General features: G+C 43.8%; 2 protein-coding genes across 8 annotated transcripts in view; one reads left to right on the forward strand and one right to left on the reverse strand.

Annotated features, from left to right (window-relative positions):
- ZCCHC9 (zinc finger CCHC-type containing 9) overlaps nt 1-616 on the forward strand; it is a 13846-nt gene extending 13230 nt beyond the window's left edge. For all 7 annotated transcript variants that reach the window (XM_006037056.2, XM_006037053.2, XM_006037054.2 and 4 more), the window contains exon 6: nt 465-616. In XM_006037056.2, the coding sequence (XP_006037118.1) occupies nt 465-580 (116 nt within the window). In that variant the 3' untranslated portion in view covers nt 581-616. The remainder of the gene's footprint in view (nt 1-464) is intronic.
- Nucleotides 617-5050: 4434 nt separating this feature from the next.
- ACOT12 (acyl-CoA thioesterase 12) overlaps nt 5051-18986 on the reverse strand; it is a 55108-nt gene continuing 41172 nt past the window's right edge. The window contains exons 13-16 of the mRNA XM_014526484.2: nt 14342-14475; nt 11296-11424; nt 8850-8976; nt 5051-8273 (exon numbers count right to left, since the gene is read on the reverse strand). Of these exons, the coding sequence (XP_014381970.1) occupies nt 8124-8273; nt 8850-8976; nt 11296-11424; nt 14342-14475 (540 nt within the window). The 3' untranslated portion in view covers nt 5051-8123. The remainder of the gene's footprint in view (nt 8274-8849; nt 8977-11295; nt 11425-14341; nt 14476-18986) is intronic.

Below are 18986 nucleotides of genomic sequence, written 5' to 3' on the forward strand. Positions count from 1 at the left end.
CCCCCCCCCCCCCCCCCCCCAAAAAAAAAAATCCATGAAACTGCAAATTAAGTAGGTCCCTACTCCACTTCTTCACAAAGAGGATTATTTTCCAGGGATGAGACTACACTAAGGCTTTCATTAAATGTTTTATAGACTGGCCAGAATTCTATTTTAACCCACTGTGGAAATGGGAGAATCTTGGTGAATCCCTGCTAAGAAAATAATTGTTAAGCTGTGCACTTTGTGCAGTCTCTGTTCCCAGGAACTGACAATGATTACTGGACCCTTTGAGCCTTGGGAGGGAGCTGAGTTTTCAAAACAGAGGTTAAATAACTCACTTGAGGTGACGAGGGGTCAGAACTTGTATGAGAACTCAAGACCTTCTTTATCAGTTTTATGCCTAAACCTGTAAGCACCATCTCTGACTGTGAGATAACTCTGTTTTCAAGAACAAACATACATCATCTGTTTTTGTTTTACAGATCAGGTAACAGTTGGCCGATGGTCCCGAGGGATGAGTGCAGACCACGAAGACATTCTAGAAAGCCCTAAACCACAAAAGACAAAAGTAAAAGTGCCTAAAGTTGTTAACTTCTGATACCTACTCTGATGGAATAAACCTCTTCTGAGTGGGGACTGCTTACCATTACTGCTCCTTGTTGGCTCCACTAAGTTGGCCAAATTGCAATTGCTAAAATGACTCGTGTGTAACTGTTTTTTTTTTTGTCACAGCTTCCTACAGTCCTGTCTGCTCTCTTAATATAGATGTCCCCAATCTCTTGCTGGCCCATGGGCAACAATACTGGGTCAGTCATGCTGCAGGCATCCTACTTTTCTCTCCCTGTCAAACCTAGTTTTTAAATCTTCAATTTCCTGTGAGACTGACTCCTAAACAAAACAAACTTGGGGAGAAACAGCAATGCAGCAAACAATATATTTAAAAAGATGGTATGTGGTGGCCGTGGTTTGGGGGTCTAACTGAACCTCTTTTTTCCTTTGTGGTCTCTGAGGTCATCCCCCCAACTTCACTTCTCTGAGTAGGAAGCTGGGCTGCTGTGTGCTGTCAGCCTTTTGCACCCTACAGCTTCACCTGTCATAGCTGTCTACAATAATCCAAGTTTGACCAAAGATCCAAGTGGATTTCAGTGGCCAGCACAGCCTTTGTAAAGTACTGGTCATGAACACACTGATTTGGAGGCAGCCAAAGGGCTTCACAGTTCTGTTTTATCAAGAGTTTATCTCTCTGCAAGAGGACCCTGGTTGTTCTAAGCTGTCTTAGACACTCTAGTGGGGTCCTGGTTTGTCTTGGCTTTCAAATCTGTCTGGCCTCTTAAAAGTAGTGAGATCATCTTTTTAAAAGTGCTAGTGCATTTGTCTGCAAGCTTGGGGCCCCTTACTTTGGCAAGCAGGGGGCCAGGAAGTCAAAGTGAGTGGTTCCTTCCCTGTCTTTGAAAGCATTCCCTTCTTCCTGGGGCATATTTTCCTGATTGCTCCATCCATAGAGTATGGTAATATATGATCAGGGACATATAACACCTTGCAGTGGATTTGAAGCTGGTTGTGTTGTGATTAAATTCAGCATTGCTGAGAGCCTTATCGTGTAGCCAGTAGCAATAGCAGGACATCTGTAGTTAACCGGACCAGAATGAGAGAATGCTCTGAACTTTTCACAACTTGTTCATACACCAGCACTGTTCCTGGATAATGTTGCTCAGGGAAATTTGCTCCCTCTTCTGGTGTTGATCTTTTGATTTGATGGCTTTCAATTGTTAATAACACTGGGATGCTGAAGACCATGTCTCCATTATGCCCCTTTGCGGTCCTGATTTTGGAGGAATTTTGTTTAATTACAGGCATATAATCCCATGTGGAGCAAATCTTGTTTTCTAAAACATCCACACAGTGTCTGTTATCTCTGCAAATCCCTTCGAGTATTAAGAAACTTAGTGCTCCAGCTTTGTTTGCTGTCACCAAGGTCATTTGGATAACTGTATGTTTACCACATGGCCTCCTTGAAGCCATGTCATGTTTGTTAATGCTTTACATGGTAGCAGGAACAAAACCACAGAAATGTATCTACGTGGCTGGGACATAGGGCTTTTCAGCGCTCTACTATTATAGTGGGTACTACTAAGGCAGGGACAGGCAATTATTTTGGGCGTTGGGCCGCTTACTGAGTTTTGGCAAGCCATTGAGGGCCGCATGACAGGCAGCCAGGGGCAGATATTAATTTTCTAAATTTTTTTAGGGGCCCCATGGGCCAGATAGAATGGTCTGGAGGGCCGCAGGCGGCTCACAGGTCACATTTTGCCCACCCCTGTATTAAGGCCTAGGTTTGGTGCATTCAGTACCAAACTCGAATTGCTAATGCCTTGGTTACTGTTGCCTAATACCCCAGATCCTTGAAGCCTGGATTCAGAACTGCAGTGATGGGGCACTGTGTACCAAATTCTAAAGCAACTGACAGTTCATGTTTGAAGGACAATTAAATAGTGGTTAAGGTATTCATTTAACTGTCTATTTTAAATTAACTTGCCCATTTTATGAAAGTATCATGACTGTTGGATAATCTTCATGCTTTCTGAAAGGCATCATGGCTTAGTACATTAAGTATAGGCTTGGGGAGACCTGGGGTCAAGTTCTGGCGCTGTTGCTGACTTAGCATGTTTGCAGTTTTTTATAGTAAACAAGAAAACAGAAATAATTGTTTAAATAGTTTATTTATACATTGTTAAAATCAACTCTGCTTTTTAAAATATTAAAAGAAGTTGAATTTTCTATTTTGATAGTTGTTTCTGCTTTGTTTAATAAATTCCCTGGGTCTGGTCTTATTTTTTCCCCCACAAATAACTTACCTTTCAACATATCTTTAAATTGCTTGTCTGTGCCTTCCAGATCCATATTTGTCCTGATGAGTAGCCCATCAACCTTCTCTGAATACATGTATTCAGTTTGTGAAAACTCAAGAGCATACAATCATAGGAAAAAAGAATGCAGAGATTACCTGTAGACTTGATCAGAGGGATTCTGGTGGATGTACTCCATGTTTTCCATTGGTTGACTCTACTTTTCTCTATAGCACTCTGCACTGGGGAGCTGGAACTTGGCAAGGGGGGGCAAGTGGTGCTGTTCAGCTCCTGCAGTAGAAATACTTAATGGAAACCTCTATGCTAGACCTACCTCTCCATTGCCATAGGTACCATAGATGGGGGTTATTGTAATGGGAACAGGACTGCCTCAGCTATGCCACCTCATAGCTCAGCATTTCTCCCAGAAACATTTCTGTACCAGTGACAGCTGTGGGGTGATGGGCAGCATAGAGCTGATATTGCACCAAGGCTGTTAGGCAAGTTCAGCAGTGTGCAAAAGGGGCTACCATGAACTTTGCCAAAACAAAGCTGATGCAAAGTGGGTGCAGCACAGAACCCATTTTCTTTTGAGGCTGGTAACTGAGCATTGCCACAGCCCCTAATAACAGCAGTTTCTAGTGGCATGACTGAGGCAAACTTCATGCAAACACCACAAGGGGTAATGCTAACATTCAGCTATTGAAGTTCAACCTCCCCAAAATACCTATATTCATAGAGAGTAGCAGAGACACCAATCTGGTTTGGTTAGCTTGTAGCCCTGCTATGTTCTCTGGTTTCTACTGCTGTTTTCATACAGAACCAGTATGTGTGGCAGTCAGTAATGTTATCAAAAGCTTGCAGTTAATTGCACAAGGCATGTACCTGTATGCACCGCACAACCTGACTTATGCAGTAGCTTTAGCAAGGCTGGACTGTGACTGAGCCTGTAGTATCCCTGGTGGGGCATTCAAACCCCCTTCCATCCTGTCCTGGGCTTTAATATCCCAGAAGTGTCTTCTCTAGGATGCAGTGCCCCAGCATGCAGTTGTTTTCATAGAAATAACACAGGCTCCAGGTACAGACCATGACATGTCTGCTTATAGTGTAAACTGGCTTTGCCTTATAAGGAGTAAGTGGAACAGATAAAATACACAGTTGTATGCTACTGAGAGCTAATCCACTTCAGGGTAAAGTTCTCTCTCATGGAAACTGCTGTGTCCTACACCAGTACTTATACTAGTTGTGTATCTGCTTCCTCAGTCCCTTTCACCCTGGGGCAACTATTTGTATACAATGCAAACTAGCTTCCTTGCCACCAATGGGCCAGATGTTGTAATAGCACCTATGTCACAGAGCTGGATAAGGAGAACTGGTCATGGGTCTGCCTCTTACTTCAGCATATGTTTACTAATAAAACACAAGGTAAATCATTCCATATTAATCATGCCACATGGATGTACCCTCTCTTTCCAGGCAATAATAGACCAGTCTTTTCCAACTTCAGTAATTCTATTTCTCACAGAAAACGTATTCCTTGTTTCAAGACATAACTAACACTCACCTTTTACATTAGGTAGGATTATGGTAGGGGAATCCAAACCCACCCCTTACGCTCAGGTTTTGGGTCCAGGCCCTTCCTAACTATGAGGCTAGCCTCAAGGTCATATTTATAGCTCAACATATAACAACACCTGAACCCTCCTCCTACCTTACTTCTGGGGCTCTACAGGCAGCGTCTTTCTTCTGGTGATGCTTGTGCTCGCTGGCTCTCCCTAAGACTCCATGGTGTCAACTCTCCAGTGGTTCTGGTCCTTGCCACAGCCACTGCATCATCTTCACATCCCTAGGTCCACCACCCTAGGCATCAATGCCACCACAACTTCCAGTGGCTGTTCCTGGCTCCCACATTCCCTGCCACCCTACCCTGGGAGCTCCAATATCCTCCAAACATGCAAGCTCTAGACTCTTCAGCACATTCTCAAGTGCTCTACCCTCACCTGCAATGTGGATGAAGCTGGAAATGCATCTTAAAGGGGCCCTGCCCCAGGTCTCTCCTGAGCCATTAGGACCTGGCATTACCATCCCTATTACAATACATGTACTCCCATTAATATTTAAGCCTAGATACTGAGCGTGACAACATACTGCTGAAAGGAGTTGCTGCTCAATATGCCACCCGTTATAAAACAAGAGGACTCATGGTAAATAAGTAGCATCACTTCAGTGATTTTTATTCAGTAAATAATTTGTAAAACGTACATTTGTAAAAAACACAGTTGTTCAAATGATTACATAGAGGTATACACAAATATGTGACATACATACTGGGCGCATCTACACAGGATGTTGACTGTGCAGTAGGATAGTTAGCTGCATAGTAAACGTCTCGCAACTACACATGCCTCCCTATTAGGTTGAAGTAAACTAATTTACTCTGCAGCAGCATAGTACTTGTATTTACTACTTGTATATTTGTATATTACTATTTACAAGTACTATGCTGCTGCAGAGTAAAAACCTTGTAGCAGCGCATGTGCAGATGCTGTTTCGGCTGGATGAGGCCTGAAGGCACTTTAGTGTGCCATGCTCGCTTTATTTTGTGTCCTAACTGTCCCCATGGGTTGCACATGGGGGAACTGAGCACCTGACATGGGTCTGGAGTCCATCCTAAGGTGCCAGCTGCCTAGGGTGGCCTTCCATTTCCCTTGTTTGGCTAAGTGGCAGTTTTTGAGCTGTGTGAATGGCATTTTTAAAACTGCACACGGTGATGACAACATCTATGTGTACCTGGAAACAAGGCCTGGAAACAAAATAGAGGAGGAAGATGCATTTATATTTTACCCAAACAGCTAAGTGATTAGAGCATCTGTCCCACAAGCCAGCAATCTGGACACAAGGTCCTTTTTTGCCCAGAAAGGGGCTGAACTTGAATCCTTGTCTTTGCTTTTAATGGTCATTGGAAAAAGTAGACCCATGACAGTGCGGTATGAAAGTTTCCACCTCACTGGGAACCTTCGTCCATCTCATTAGACCCCAAAATCCTCCCTCTCCACTGGGAAAGCAGCCATCTCACTAAGCCATCTCACTGGTCTCTGACTTACTGTCTTCTTCCTCATCCTCAATATTTTCTACATCCCTCCCTCCAGAAGCTTAAGTGTTGAGAGGGGGATGGTGAGCTGCAAAAACGGGTCTTACTGCTGTTCATGGCATGGCATGGCAGGAACCAGTACTACCCCAGGTGCCGTGTGACTGCCTTGGTCATGGAGCTGCATTGCAGTGCCTCGGTCTCCCTCTCTTGGCTGCCTGGGTGGAGCCAGCGACAAAATGAGTACCAGAGAAGGGCCTAGCTAATGCCTATCCTGTAGTTCAATTCCTAAAAAGTCAGAGAGGTGCAGATCCAAACTCCGCCTGGGCGGGGGCCAGGGAGAGAGAAGGGGTCTAGAACGTAGGTCTTCAGCTTCCTGACTATGTCCCCTGAACAAATACGTAGGAGAGGCCTCTTCCTCCTCCTCAGTCCAACACCTGTTAGTTGTGGCTCTCAGGGTGCCCTGACTTTTTTGGGCCATGGATATCAGTACATGTCCACAAGGGGTGTGTGCAAATAGCCATGTACAGACCCAGCAGCACCTTCAAATATAGTGTCAGCCTTTAAAGACCACAGAGACATAGGGAAGAAGTGGGGTGGAATCTAGGTGGTTTGTGGGGAAGCAGAGAGGTGCTTCTGACAACATATTCTCCAAACTGAATGCTTTTTCCACGCTATACTAGTGGCTTTTAAAGCCTGGGTTCCACTTGGCTGATAACTTCTACCTTACTTTGAGAAGACTGTCTGGACTGACAGCAAAAACCTGGTGCTAGCATCACTCCCCAAAAGGGTGAAGTCTCTGCCAGGAGTGCAAAGGCTGATGGAAGTAAAACAGCTACAGTAATAAATGAGGAGGCTGGAGACAAAACGCCTACTTCCATGGTACTGTAGGGGTTGTCCTTGTGAAACCTAAGTCTAGGACCTCATACATGAAGGGGGCATTCCCAGAGACCACATAAAATAAGGAGGCACGGGGTATCCTATTACTATATGACCATGGCCTTGATCCAGTTGCAACTGAAATCAGTAAGACTATTGCCATTGACTTCAAAGGGAGCTGGACCAAGAATGAACCAATCCATCATATCAGGAGTATCAGTCCTTAGGTGGCACTGATGTGAGACCTAGCTTTTTACCATTTAAATTCATCCAAAGACTAGTCACTATATGCCTTGATCACCTGCAATTATAATAATTTTTTAAACAAAACAGATCAGTGCAAAAAAAGAGGCCTTTAAAACCAGCATTCTTTTTGAGCTATAATTTAACTTGGCTTGAATTCTTGGTGTACTATTTTTCCACACTTCTTCAATGCTCTAACAATAATAATAGTACCAAGCTCTGACACTTTGCATCATTAGCCTTCAAAGTGCATTAGAAGGAGGCCAGCATCTTACAATTACTTTGGTCCAGAACACATTTTTGGAACTGAGTTTGAAACCCTTCCAAAAAGATATTTGTAGCAGAAATCATGACAGCCCTCTGACTGGAGCTGCACAGTAATTTATGAAACTCTATTAAGAACAATAGATAAAGTAAATACACACTATTAATGAGCTAGCGAGGAAAGTGCAACTGTAATTCTTAGTGGAGAAGACAAGCTTAAATACACTCTTCTTTGCCTCTGCAGTATCATATTTTTTACTTCTGGGACCAGATTCTCCACTCCCCTGCATCTTGTGCAGGTATTTATGTGTGTGCAAAGTGGCTATGTAGTCAAAAGAGCAGCAGATTATACTCACTTTTTCACACACGTCAATACCAAACCAATATGTGAGGTAGTGGACAGCCAGGCCAGAGAATATGATGCTTCCTGTTACATGAAAAATGTATGCATTTACTGTCATAAGAACTGATTCAGTTCCATTAGGTCTAATATGAATTTGTAAGTGTGAAATTCTCTCCTATTTTATAACATCCTATGCGGTTGAGTCCTGCCCTTCTGGGTTCTACACCTGTGGAAGGCATCCCCAGAGCCAAAATGTACTCCCTTTAAATGTATAAAGCTGAATTTACAGTTTAATCAGACCAATCCAATAGGAGTTACAAGAACTCAGTTACCCTCAGCATCAGGCCCTCAATTAGCTGTGTAGCTCAAAGTAAATATTTCATTCTGACAGAGATGCAGATATTGAGACTGATCGTGCGTGCATGCAGGATTGTAGAAACGTCTGCTGATATTATTTAGAGCTCTCATGTGATTTTACTTAAAACAAAGTACTGTTAATCTTGCTGCTTTCCGACTCCAAGAACCTGATGCACTCAGAAGCAGTGTCCTCAATGGATTTTGATGAGCCAGTGAGATTTGCAGCAAAGTAAGGCAGAACACCAGATGTCACTTGGTTAAAGTAAGACACCTGTTTAAACAAATACACATGAAAAACTAAAAACTTGCAGGATGTGACAGTCATCTTCCCAAAGCCCCTCATCAACATCAGCCACCCCCCCCCAGATATTTCAAGGATGAAAATAAATGCACTCTGAAGCTGAAGGTAATATTAACTGGAAAAACATCCTCCTTAAAAAACCGCACTCAAGTTATCTTAATGTCCTCACTTCAGTCAGTGCCTAAATAATACAGCTTTACAGCACAGTACAGAATTTGAGTGATCATCTCTAAATAGTTAAATACATTTTTTTAGCAACACAAATGTTCTCTGAAGAAGAATCCATGGTCCAGAGAAGGCACCTGAACATTTCTGTGTTTGTTCCTATGCTATAACCTTTTCTTTGAAGAGAACACAAATGTATGAAACTGATTTGGAGAATAAAAAATATCTCACTATCCACAGTAAGTCAGATTTTAAAGCATTTGGAAATCAAACTGCCCCTTTTGTTGCGTTACTGGCCTGTTTCAGACTGTTAATTTGAATGTGATAATGCATGTTGAGAGAGAGAAAATACTACCGTGGTTTGTAAAGTTACTCACGCACCATACAGGAGTTGTCACCATCACTATATATCTGGAATCCTGCACATCGGATTTCACTTCTGCAATGGCTGGGAGAAGGTGGCATCGTTTTTAAGGTCACAGACCTCACAGCTATTACATAAGGGTCACTGGAAGGGAAAATAAGCATCTCTTCAGCAGGGAGTGCGTGTGTGTGTGTGAGACTAGAACTGGAAAACTCAAAAGTGCTTTTTCTAAGGCATATGAATGACTGTAACAAGCATACCATTTTATGTAAAAGATACATTAAACAAGTTAAAATTTCAGCTCTCAAATCAGCTCATATAAGATATCTGCTGGAAGGGCCTCATAAAGTTGACGTCAACTGATTTTTAATCAGATCTCAAAGGGCTCAAATGTTTTTCCATTTTCTTGTGAGAAAAACCATAACATTTCTCCTTGACATAACAGCCGCTCTAGAAGAGCAGTGATGGCTGCAATTGCTCAGATGAGGTTCTTCATTTCTAGTTAATACAGCTCAGTCTTCATTCCTTCCAATGTGAATAAAACACCACAAAAGAATGAGTTGTGCTGATTCAGCCATTCCCCCGTGGCCATTTCCGAATGCCGGGCCTCATGTTTTCCAGCAGGTCGGTGTTCTAGCCCAGGAGCCTCAGCTTTACTAGGAAGTCCCTGAGTGACTATAGGGTTCAGAACCTGGAGAAAGTTCCTGCACGGCACAAAGCATCCAGTTCTAACATCAAAAAACCCTTCTGCTATCTATGCACATCTTGAATTAAAATAGCTGAATCTGTATATTTCTTCAGTTGAGCCATAAGCTAGCCTATGTAAGAGATGTGAGCCTACATGGCATTTGGATGGGCAGTCTTATAAGAGGTGGAGCTTACTTCTATTTTCTATAACCAGAAGGCATACTCAAAAGTATTGCAGTGGGTCACTATACTGTTCATTAAATGCTATGGCAAACAACACTGGCAGAAGCTCAAAAGACTGCAAGCCCAGTACAAAAGATTCCAGGCTCCAGTAGAACCCAAGGGCCACCCTCTTTGGTAAAGATACGGCCTGCATTCTGAGATACAGCCATTCAGTGATCCACCTGGTTATCATCACTTTATAAACATTACTGGGGATAACAGAGCCAGGGGAAGGTGGTAATGAAGACAGTAGGTGCATCTACATGTGTGATTACTGGGGAATAGACTAATTAGCTCTGCAATGAAGCACCACAGTCTACATGTGAGCTGGTATTAGAGTGCAGTAGACTAATTAGGTCCACCATAAGATACTACTCTCTCTGACAGGATTCTCATCCTATGGCAGGATACTTTACTATGCTGAAACACATGTGTAGACACTGACCAGGGGTGTACATTGTGACTAGTCAGTCCAGGCAACTGGAGGCCTGCTCTGCCCTGGCTCAAATTGCTGCTGTCCCGGGTGCATATGGAGACAGTGCACCTGGGAGCAGTTAACTCTGGTGTAACTGCTCCAGAGTTTATTGTGTCACATTAATTCCATGTGTAGATGCACCCAGTGAGGAGAGAAGTCACTTACATTTTATTGAAATATTTCTTTTCTTTTCTGTATAGTCTTTGGCTACAGGGTAGATATACTCAGGGCCTGAGAACAGACTTTATCAGGGTCTCTATCCACTGTGAGGATAGAGATGACCTTTAGTCCAAATGGAAGTACCTCAAAATGAGGAATGGTAGTGAATAAAGCAGACTAGAACTTCTCCTGTGACCTAAAAAGCATAACCACATGAGTGGTCTCCATTGTGCAAATGCTAGCAGTTACTGACCAGTAATAGAGGGAAATAAGAGATGCCTATAAAAAAGTGGTAACCAGAAGGTAAATTAAAGGTAAACACATCACATCAGGATATCCAATGAAAGTTAAAACAGTAAATATAAAACAAGCCAAAGGGTCTTTTGACACAAGTTGTGGTAAAACTTACTGCTAACACACATTACTGAATCCAGGAAAATAACAGGTTTCAAGAAAGGAACAGATATTTATACTGTGAAAAGGAACATCCAAAGTTAAGTGAAACATAAGATGTGACCCCTCATGCTCAGGGGCACAAGCTAATCTCTCCCTTCCTGGTGTTAGAAAGAAACTTCTTCAACAAGCACGTTATTTCACATTATGCACCTTCTTTTGGCCCAGCTGCTAGCAGCCATTGTCAAAGACAGAATACCGAACTGATATATAGTCGCCTGGTTTTATCTCGCGTGGCAGTTTTTAAGTAATTAACCTGTTCCTATATTATGATGCAGAGGAATTCTGGAACCTACATTCAGCCTAAAGTCATTAAAGAAACCAGTAGCCCATCCAGATTCTCAAAGGATACAATAACATGTTTATTACTATCATTTATCTTGGACCTGTCTTCTCGATACACATGATAATCAAAACTGATAGCTCTGAAGCATTAGCAGCAGTTAAGCTTCAAATCGTGTACTCACCCAGGCTTACAGGGCTGTCTTCGTGACACAAGGACTAGAAAATCTTTGGGTTTATTGCCATCCACTGATGGACAGGTTATGTAATATATTTTTTCATCTTCATTCACAACTTCTATGACCTCACAAGTTCTGCAAGTATATTTGACATCGGGTAGTTAGGACAGTTCAGTGCCTGAAGGATGCAGTAGGCTGTGTTATAAAACACTGCCTCAAAAGGCACATTACCATTGTAAAGCTGAGTGTACAGCCTTTGTTCAGATTACTAGAACAGTGTTAAAACAAGACTGGAAACATGTTTGTAGTTCTTTCAGGTTGGGCTTGAATTACAAAGTGCAAGAGCTCAGAGAAGAGGTCAAGTGGAACAGAGAGTGGAAGAGCCTGCTTCTCTGTAATTCCTCATCTGAAAGTACCTCTGTCACCTGTCCTCTCCCTTCCCCCTCAATTTGCCTAAAAATGTTGGTGAAGCTCCAAGGCAGGATGGTTGTGTGGGAAATTACTAAAAACAGCTCTCTTACATATTGCTAGCTCCTCTTTGGAACAGCATCAAACTGAATTTCAGTGATACTACCTGGGTGTTTCCATGTTGTCCCAGTACCTGGCATACACAGAAAAAGCAAAGCCCCAGGGGGGTGTTCCCCTCAGATATCTGTTTTCCTGATTAATGGAGATCTTAAAACAGTAGCTGACAAGTAGCTCTTGAGACTAGAAAATGTTTTCCTGAAACTTATGGGCCAAGATCAAACTGGATTTCTAAAGAACAGCTCCTCAGCATGTAATAAACAGAAGAGCCCCTAAGGTCTTAGAGGCCTCTAGACACCCAGAACTTGAATCTATTTCGGTCTTTTTCAATGCAGAAAGAGCATGTGACAGAGTGTCTTGGAACATTCTCTTTGATGTTTTGCATAAATTTGGATTAGATGATCTCCTTCAATAAAATCAAAATGTTATATTCTCATTCAAAAGCAGCTGTGCTAGTTTTAGCTTGGTTTTAATCAAAGTTGCCTAATTCTTGTCTCAGAAGAGCCACCTGGTAGGAGATACCTTTTTTTGCTCTCTTTTCTTAGATCTTCTAGCCAGCTACCTTCGAATTTTGCCTTCAAGCATTCATTATAAAACAAAACTATCAAACCTGCTTTTACACAGACAATAGTTTTTTTCATCCCAACTCCTAATGCTTGAGCACTAAGCATTATAGAATCAATAAACTATTATGGCCAATCAACAAGGCTACATACTAGTTATAAGAAACCTGAAACTTTGGGCATATTGCTGCATTTCTTCAGATACTTCTTTTTTTTGGGAGAAAAACTGAGCCAAGTATTTAGGCATGCAAATCTTCAACAGTTCTGTTCATTGTATAATCAGAATATTTATTTTCTGAAAACTACTTTTCCAGCCACAATGAATCACTAGAAGACACTCTCCTTTTTGCTAAGGTGTATTCACCTACTGAAAATGATACTGCATCAACCTATTTTATATCATCTCCCACTACTTCCTATACTGCATTATGGAAGGGACCTTTAAGAAAATAAACAATGTGCAGTGCTCATTTGGATTAGAGGTGGCTCAAAGATTGCTCTTAAGCACATAAAACTTCTTTTACATTTAGGAAGATATGAGTTTCCTGAGCTCCAAATTGACAGTGGGTGCATCTACACAAGATGCTTTACTATGCAGTAGAGCAAATTACTGCATAGTAAGCATCTACATCTTCATGTGCAGACCCTTACTGTGCAATAATCTGCTCTACTCAGCAGTTGATTGTGCTACATGTAAATGCAAGTTGCAAATTAACTGCAGAGTAATTACTGCACAGTATGGCATGTGTAGACAGCTGATCAGGAGCAAGTTTGCAACAGGGGATGGGAGATTGCTTCCTGCCCCTGGGAGCTGCTTGCTGCTGGGGTGGGATTCACCACTGGAGCCCAGGCAGGGACAACACTCCCCTGCCTCAGCAGCAAGGAGCTCCCAGCCCCCGCACTGTGATCACAGAGCGGGGGCAGGGAGCTGTCTGCACAGGGAGAGTTCTCCACCCAGCCTGAAGCTGGCTGGGAACTGCCCCTGACTGGGACAGTTCCCAGCCAGCCCTGGGCTGTGCAGGGAGGTCTTCATGTGCAGCCTAGAGGTGGCTGGGGACTGTCCTGTTTTGGAATTCCCCACCGGCAGATCGGGGCAGGGAGCTGGGACCCGCCCCTCCCCTTCAGCTCTCTCTAAGCCCCTTGCCCCTATCAGGGAGGCAAGGCTGGGAGCTCCCTGCTGCCAGGTCAGAGGGACATTGTCCCTGCCTGGGCTCCACCACTGGAGCCCACCCAGGCAGCAGGCAGCTCCTGGGGGCAGGAAGCAATCTTCCAGCCCACTCTCCTGGCCCTGATCTCTGCCAGCCCCTGGGCTAGCACCTGGGTGGAGCCTAGAGCTCCTGCAGGCTGCTGCAGACTTCTAGTGCAGGGCCAGTGGGGGTGGGAACAGACTGTTGCCAGAAGCAGCAAATCTGCTCCCAAATGGGCACACATGTAGATGCTTGCCCAAGGTGGGTTTACTCCAGAGTAAATTACTCTGGAGTAAACCCATCCAGTAGCATTTACACATGTAGATGCGCTCAATGTTGACATTCAGCTGTGTTACACTGTGAATTGGCAAGACGGCACAAACGTGCTTATTTAGAGCAGACTATGAGGGAGCAAACTGTTCTGCCTCATTTCTTACACGGCAAATGTACAATATTACCTATCCAGCACCCTTTGATATTCACCAGGTTTAGCATATAGAGTCTTCCTTGAATTGTTACAGAACAGCCTGTGATTCAGGTCGCTTTACTGTCAATCCCAATTATAAACCAGGGTTAGAGGAAATTAATTTTACTATCGGGGGAGGAGGGAAAACAATCAGGCTCTGATTAATGGATCTTTAAAGTCATATTATTTCAGTTACTTCTCTTTAATTAGCTATCTGTAAACTTAGGTCTCTGCATCACAAATGATGGCATCAGAAAAGGTCAATGATGAGCAGAGTCAAATAATGCTAGAAAAAATGTAATTGCTCTTACAAGTAATGTTTGTCCCACCGCAGGCGGAGTCTGAAGTCAGACAGAAGGAAGAAAGCTAGATCTGATGGTATCTCCACTTGCATTTCTATTTTGATTGACAAGATGTCACTCTCCTCATGAGTGAATATTTTTATCTGAAACAAATGAACAACATATTAAAAATACAGAATGGTGAATATAAATGGGCAAATTCAGCAGCTTTTACTTGTCAAGAGAACATGCAAGGCTGTATGTCTGATGGGCAGAAAGCTGCAGATAGGTATTAGTTTATAAATCAATTTTATATTAAAAATACTGTATATTCATAAGAAAAAGAAAGAGAGATTACCTGGCAGTCTAACATGGTAATAAGGTTTTAATTGCAAGAGCTGGAACAGTTGTGACAACCTGAATCATAACTGCCAATAAAACCTCTCTCCTACACCATTCCTGTATGCTATTACCACTGGATATAGTACAGAAAAGCTGTTTCACAAAAGTTTTACATCTTTTAAATTGGTTTGCATTCTTCCAAACCATGATGCCAGGTCACCTGTACAGGGCCCAGAGCATATACAAAAGAGGGCCCAGTTCCAGTGTCACTCCCAGACAACAGTAGACCCTTTATGGCACAGAAGAAAAGTATTTGTGAAAAGCATTGTCATCCTGCATAACAAAGGATTCACAACACACATCTGTATGTTTACTTTCCCCCCCTCAAACATACCGGACTGGTGGCAGAGCTGATCTACTACCTAGTGGGCATGTCTATATGTGCATTTATCCTGGCTTAAATTTACTGCACAGTATGTGGGAATAGGCTGGCATCTACATGTGCAGGGGTTAAGGTGCATTAACGCTGCATGTGGACTGACTTGGGACTAAAGTTAATCCCAAATCAGTCCACACACACAGTGTTACCATGCAGTAAGACATCTACCTGTGTGTTACTGCACAGTAACTAATTGGGTGTAAATTTGATACCTGTATGATGCAGGTATCAAACTTACACTCAAGTCGGCATAAGGCACCATATTTACTGCGCAGTATAGCAGTGCACATGTAGATGCATGCGCATACTGTGCAGTAATATCAGGTACTGCACAGTAAATACACATGTGCAGACATGTCCAGTGTATCCACTGGTGGTGGTTACTGGAATGACCTTCAGAGAAGGTCAGCTGTGAAATAAGCAGGGCTAACTCTGACAAAAAAGCAGTCATGGACCAACCAGCAGTAGCACCACCAGGATGTGATTAGGACAGCAGGTGGAAACACTTTTCCTCTTGAAAAGCCACATATATCCTTTGACAGTGCTGAGACATGGTGAGTACAGGTTGCCACTATAATAAGCCTGCCCACGCAGAGTCATGGGTCTACACTTCCTTAATGATGGGGTAGACAGAAGATGCTAGAATCTCAATGGCTGTGAAGGCTACAGTGGAATGAGATCTCCAATCATGAATGCTGCGTGCTCCCGGAGGCTGGGGGGCATGGCAAGCTCCCACAGGTGGTGGCGGCGCTGTCAGTGGCAGGAGTGTGGTGGCAGCGAGCAGTGAGCTTCGCAGGCGGCCACAGCACTGTCAGCAAGGGTGGGGGGCAAGCGCTGACCAGCGGTTGGTGACCACCCACAGATACCACTGGCGATTGGGGACCACCTGCAGATGCCAGCGGCGGTGTCAGTGATGAGGGGAGGAAGGGTGGCAAGCAGCGACTGCCCACAGGTGCCACCGGCAGTGCTTTTTGCAGGGAGTTCACGTACACCCATGTGCACCCCCTACATGTCACTAATGTCTCCAATTGTCCTGGCCTCCTTGCCATTGGATCAAGATCCCATTCTGTCAAGAACCTTGTGGAAGCTGATGTGCAGCAGCTTCTCCATGATAAAAGAAATTATGTACAGGCGTCTTCCATGGAAACATCTTTGCCAGCACACCTTCAAGTTCTTTGGTGACCAGCTAGAGATGAATGGGAGCAAGAGTGTGAGGTCTGGAACCTCCTAATCATGAACTGGCATGAACACAGCAGTTACAAGAAGGTCATCTGACGCTTGGATAAGGGAATCAGGAGTGCGATTCAGCAACTGTAACTGCAACTGCAACTGAGCAGCCCTCTTCAGGATCTGCTCTGCTCATGCCACATGAGGAGGAGGCTAGAAAAGGTGCCCTAAACATAGTCTGACTACCTTTTTCTTGACTGGATAACTGCATCCAGTGGGACCACCTTAACTGTGATCAAAATCAATGAAGACGCACATTCACTTTTGGTTTCTGGAACATTAGGATCCTCTTGGACAATACTAACAGTGAATGCCCACAGCACTGCACCACGATTGTGGCTTAAGAACTCAGGTGACACAACATTGGTGTCACTGCACTGAGCAGGAGATGGGCAGCTCAAAGAACAAGGAGGCAGCTATACTCTTTTCTGGAAGGGTCAGCAGGGAAGAGAATGCCAGCTTTACAAAGTTGGTTTTGCCATCAAAAATGAATTAATAAACCAGTTCAATTAGTTCCTTATCAGAATTAATGAGTGCCTCATGACTCTCTGTCTTAAATTGTCAGGGAGCCAATATGCCACTGTCATCAGCGCATATGCTCTGACTCTTGATGCTGCTGATGAAACCAAGGAGGAATTCCATGCCAACCTTGACCAAGTCCTTTCTGGCATTCCCGAAGGAGACAAACTAACTCTTCTCAATGATTTCAACACCAGAGTCAGAAGGAACTTGGACCTCTGGAACAGAACCAGTCACAAGGAAGGAGTGGGAAAGGTCAACTTCCCACTCTTGACCAAAAACACAGAACGTGGACTCACCAACACCCTGTTCCCCCAGAAAATAGGCACAAGACATCATGGCAACACCCATGATCCAAACATTCATACTTGATGGACTACATCATTGTTCATGCCTGAGACTGAAATATGTCTGCATCACCTAAGCTATACTAGGAGCTGACAACTGCTGGTCCAATCATTGACTCATCTACTTGGTTATGTCATTCAAACTGGCTCCTAAATGATGGCTACAGCAGAAGCAATGCTGACAGAAAATCAGCGTTGAAGAACTCAAGGACCCAATCAAGCAAGACCTCTTCCACCAGTGCCTCAACGGAAAACTGGCAAATTCAAATCTACAACAATGCGGGTACTTGGGAAGGCCTCAGGGGTTACTCGGCAGTGGGCACTGCTGCCATTTCTGCCACTGGCACTTCTGCTGCTGAGACTTCTGCCGCTGGCGTGTTGCTGGCACACTTGCTCCCCTCACCCCCCAGCTTGTCAACCGGCTGCAGGGAAACCCCCCCCACTCACTGATCAGCCACCGGGGGGCCCCCTCCTCTCCCCACTTGTCGACTGGTCACCGGGGACTCCTTCCTTCTCAACTGGCTGCTGGGGGGTACACTGACTGAAAAAGGTTGAAAACCCCTGCTGTAGAGGATCCTTCTGAAGTATGTATGCTCATTGAAATTTGTCACCATTCTTTGCCTGCTCCATAATAGTATGCAAGTGGTGTTTCTCAATAATGGATCTATCATAGATCCCTTTGAAGTTCAGACAGGAGTTAAGCAAGGCTGCATCATTGCTCCATCACTCTTTTCAATATTCCTTACCACTATTCCAGTCAGAGTGGAGCTAAACTACCAAATGGATGGTAAACTGTTAATCTCAGCTGACTCCAAGTCAAAACCAAGCCACCACAATCTCAATCATCAAGCTCCTGTACGCTGATGATGCTGTAGTCTGTGTTCACTTGGAAGCAGACCTACCTTCAGGCAATCACTGACATCTTTACCGAGGCATATAAGAAAATGGGACTTAAGCTTAACATTCAGAAGACTAAGGTCCTCCATCAACAAGATCTTAATGAGCAGTCCCCAGATTCATAATTCAGATTCATGGTGAGACTCTAGAGAACCTTGAGTATTTCCTGTACTTCAGAAGCCATCTCTTGTAGAAGGCTGACATCGATGAAGAAATTCAATATCACCTCAAATGTGCAAGTGCAACCTTCAAACACCTGAGGAAATGGGTGCATGAAGACTGCAACATCAGATCCAAAACCAAGCTCATGGTTTATCAAGCAATCATGATCCCCATCCTACTGTACAGAGCTGAGATGTGGACAACATATAGGAGACATCTCAAGCCGCTGAAGAAGTACCATCAATGCTGCCTGTGGAAGATCCTTCAAATCTAGTGAGAAGACAAATGCACCAATGTTAGTATCCTCTTGCAAGCAAACACCGCGAACACGCAGGCAATGATGTTACGTCTCAGCTCTGTGTTCTTGGGCAACCCTGGCACAGGATGCAGTCTGTCTGACTCACAAAGGACTCACCCCCCCCTCCCTCCCCTCCTCTACCTAAATGAAACTGATTAAGATGTAGTGAGAGACGCACCTAAGACCCTCACCAGATAAGGGTGATAAGAGTGAAACAACTGCCCTAGGTCTCATTTACATCCGAGATGGAACCAGATGACCATTCATTTACATGAGAGATGGAAAACAGAAAGCCTGAAGCAGAGACTGCAGTGAATTCTGGGACCAGAGAAGCAGGAGAGCGCTGCATGATGGGGAATCTGTGCTTCCAATGTTAATCAACCCATGTTCACACACACCCAGCTCAGCATTTATCAGACCAGCTCTAATCTGGATTTGCTAAGG

This window comes from Alligator sinensis, unplaced genomic scaffold (genome assembly GCF_000455745.1).
Source record: "Alligator sinensis unplaced genomic scaffold, ASM45574v1 scaffold1491_1, whole genome shotgun sequence".
NCBI classification, from domain to species: Eukaryota; Metazoa; Chordata; order Crocodylia; family Alligatoridae; genus Alligator; species Alligator sinensis.